The sequence below is a fragment of the Polypterus senegalus genome, chromosome 5, assembly GCF_016835505.1.
Source record: "Polypterus senegalus isolate Bchr_013 chromosome 5, ASM1683550v1, whole genome shotgun sequence".
NCBI classification, from domain to species: domain Eukaryota; kingdom Metazoa; phylum Chordata; class Cladistia; order Polypteriformes; family Polypteridae; genus Polypterus; species Polypterus senegalus.
The window spans coordinates 102,643,860-102,647,672 of NC_053158.1; the positions used below are offsets into that span (position 1 = coordinate 102,643,860).

Consider the following 3,813-nt stretch of genomic DNA (forward strand, 5'->3'; position numbering starts at 1 on the left):
TCTCTGATTTGTTTCAAAATGACCGCTTTTAAAGACCCTCCCATGCTATATATCACCCTGTAGTTATTCTAATCCTGTTGCCAGCTACTTCATGTTGTCAGCATAGATTCTTCTTTTGCATTTCAAAATCTCGGCTTTGATGATCATTGCCTCATTTACTTAGTATGTAGGATCTGGATGACATTGTGAACTTATTTAGTCATTAGCAGTTCTGGTGTTGGCATCAAAATGACTTCACAAGTCTCTGGATACACACGATGATATAGCTTTTTTTCCAGTTAAAAAGTGTCTGTGGCATGGTGCCAAAGAAGTTAACACCGGCCTCACGGCTCCAGAGACATGAGTTCAGTTCCCAGTCACTGTATGTATGGAGTCTGTATGACCGCTCATGGCTGCTGTACATTTTCTCTTGATACTCTCACATCCTAAGGATGCGGATACAGTAAACTGATGTCTTTAAAACTTCTTCATCCTGGCGTTATGTCCCGCTTGATCGCAGGGTCCGCTCTCTTGCAACATCGTCTCCATTTGGCTCGGTCTAAAGCGTCTTCTGGGGTGACATTGGCGATTTTCATGTCTTCGCTGATCCGGTCCATCCACCGCTTCTTTGGTCTTCCTCGTGGTCGTCGTCCTGCGGGGTTGAGCCGCATTGCCGTTCGCGCCACCGAGTTCTGGTCACTTCGGGTGACATGCCCGTACCACCGCAGCCTTGCCTCTCGCATCTTTTCTACAATTGGCGCTATGCCCATTCGCCTTCGGATGTCGGCGTTCATGATACAGTCCCATCTTGTTAGGCCCAGGCTCCAGCGAAGCATACGCATCTCCATGGTGCTTAGGGCTTGTTCGTGCTTCGCAGAGGCTGGCCAGCACTCTGATCCATATAGGGCAACTGGGCGGACCACTGATTTGTAGATTTTTGACTTCAGGCTGTCCGGCATGCGGCGGTCGCAGAGCACGCCAGTGACTTGGCGCCACTTGGCCCATGCGGCGTTGATTCTTGCGCGGACGTCGGGTGACAGGTCACCGTCGTGGCTGATGACAGCGCCAAGGTACTTGAATTCGGTAGTCTTCTTCAGGTCTTCCTCCCCGATCTTGATGGTACCATCGGTTTGCAGGCCACATTCCATGTATTCGGTCTTTTTAATATTCAACTTCATGCCGTTGGTGTCTAACCGGTCCTTCCACCGTTGGGCCTGTTGCTGTAGGGCTTCGCGTGTCTCGTCCGAGAGGAAGACGTCGTCCGCATACAGCAGCGTCCATGGGTGGGGGGTCTGGAGGTCCGCCGTTGCTGTGTCCATACACAAAATGAACAGGAGCGGCGATAGCGCTGATCCCTGGTGCACGCCCACATTGATGGCGAAGGGCGGTGATGTTCCCACTGGGCACCTGACCATGCTGGTGACGTTGCGGTACAGGAGCTTGACCCAGTTGACGTATGCTTCTGGTACACCGTGCGCTCGTAACGCATGCCAGATGAGGTCATGAGGCACTCTATCAAACGCTTTCTCCAGGTCCAGGAAGGCCATATGGACACCTTTGTTCTTTTCTCGATGTTTCTCCAGTAGAAGGCGGGCGGCATGGATTGCATCGGTTGTTCCACAGCCTTTGACAAAGCCGCATTGATTTGGCGTGATGGTGACGATATGGCGGAGGCGGGCGTCCAAGATCCGCTCGAATATCTTCATTGTGTGGCATAGGAGGCGGATTGGGCGATAGTTGGAGCACTCGGCCACGTCGCCTTTGCCTTTCCAAATGGGCACTGTTATGCTGGTGGTCCAGGCCTTGGGGACTTCGCCTCCTCTGACGATTTGGTTGAAGAGATCGCATAGCGTCGCGGCTCCACGTTGCCCAAGCAGCTTCCACACTTCAGCAGGAATGTCATCAGGTCCGGTCGCCTTCCGTTCTTCATCTTCTTGACAGCAGTTGTGACTTCTGCGATGGTAATTGGCGGGACGGGGCCAGAGACGGGTCGGCACTGCTGATCGGCGGGTGTGGGAATTCTTCATTGCTCACTCTGGAGTAGTAATCGCTCCAACGCTGGAGGATGGCGGGCGGGTCCCGTAAGACTAGGTGTTGGTCGTCCTTGATATGCTTGACCTGGCCGATATCCTGGGTCGAACGATGGTGCATATTGGCAAGGCGATAGATCTTGTTCGCCCTCCAGGCGTGTCCAACTCCTCGTAGAGCTTGCTATAGTGAGCGCTTTCGCTTTGCGACAGCACTCTTCGCCATCAACTTGGATGTTCTGTATTGTTGGTAGTCTTCATCGTCTCTGGACTGGAGCCACTTCTTCAGGGCTTTCTTCTTCGCTTTGATGGGTTCTTGCACTTCTTCGTTCCACCACCATGTTTGTTTATCGATGAATTTTCTTCCGGTTTCGTCCGTCCAAGGGTTGCGGACGCAGCCGGAGATCTGGCTGGAGATGGCATCCCAGGTGTCCGCTACTGGCTGGTCAGGGTCCACGTCCATGCGGGCGAGCTCTTTTGTAAGCTCTTGCTTCCACTCGCCGAGTCTCCACCATTTGATCTTTTCGGCGGTTGTTGTTCGTACCATTCGACGCTGGCCAAGGGCTAGGTGTAGGTCCATGACTAGCAGCCGGTGTTGGGGGGCGACGTTTGTTGATGGGATCACTTTTACGTCACGGACCAAGTTGAAGTGACACCTCCGAAAGAGCCAGTAGTCGATCTGGGTGTCTCGCGCCGGCGCTGGAGTATGTTATCTGATGCATTTGCTTCTTTTGAAGAAAGTGTTGACTATGGCGAAATCATGGGCCTCTGCGCAGTCCAGCGCTCGTGTGCCATCGTCGTTACGGGCTCCTCGTCCTTGGCCCCCATGGACCCGTTCGTATCCGGTTCGCTCTTGACCCACGTGGCCGTTGAGGTCGCCACCGACAGCTATGTGTTCTTCGGGGGCAAATGATCGTAGGTGGGCGTCGAGGCTTTCCCAGAATCGGTCTTTCTCGTCGTCGGGGCAATTGGTTTGGGGCGCGTAGCACGATACAACTCGGAGCACGGCTGAGCCAGTGTCAATCTTGAGTGACATGAGGCGGTCTGAGACTCGGCTGACTTCTATGACGTTGTCTTGTAGCTTCTGGCAGATCACGATTCCCACGCCGTTTTGTGCTTGTGCGCCGTTGTAATACAGTTTGAAGCCTTCGCCGATGTCTCTGGCTTTTGATCCTTTCCATTTCGTCTCTTGAATACAGGCGATGTCGACACGACGGGTCTTGAGTGCGTCGGCCAACTCGCGGCTTCTTCCGGTCATGGTGCCGATGTTGAGGGTCCCACACCGTAATCGTAGTTGTGGTCGGACTTGCTTCTTTAGCCTGTCCCGTCCTTGGGCAGGTAGCCTTCGTCCACTTCTCACGTCGCTCAGGCGAGGGCGGCGCGCGTCGCCTACAGGGGACGCCCTAGCATCATCGTCCAAATGTTGAGCCGTTATTGCATATGATGCGACTGAGGAGGGGTCCGTCGATCGGCGCGTCGCTCCGCCTGACATCGACGACTCTCACCGTTGGCCAACTTCCCATGGGGTCGTTGTTTCCAGCCGGCACCACGAGGAGGTGGTGATGGGATTTTGCCAGCCCAAACTGATGTCTTTAAAACAGCCTGATGTTATTGAGTGTGGGTGTCATTTAATGAACCAGCATTATGCTGTCAAGATGAGCGTTGGCTTCTTGTGACCATGGACTGGTTAAAGCAGTTTAAGAAAAAGGGTTGCTATATGACAAAAAAGTATCTCAGGTTAAATGTAATCTAAAATTGAGGAGCTAATTTCATTTAAATATATCTCTCTTTTTTCAGTAAACTAGCT

The 3,813-nt window shown here is 52.9% G+C and overlaps 1 protein-coding gene across 1 annotated transcript; it reads right to left on the reverse strand.

Moving 5' to 3' along the window:
* Positions 1-467: 467 nt before the first annotated feature.
* Positions 468-3,498, reverse strand: LOC120529886. The gene is given in 2 exon segments (XM_039754103.1): positions 468-1,975; positions 2,223-3,498. Coding segments are annotated over 2 exon segments (2,784 nt in total).
* Positions 3,499-3,813: the final 315 nt, after the last annotated feature.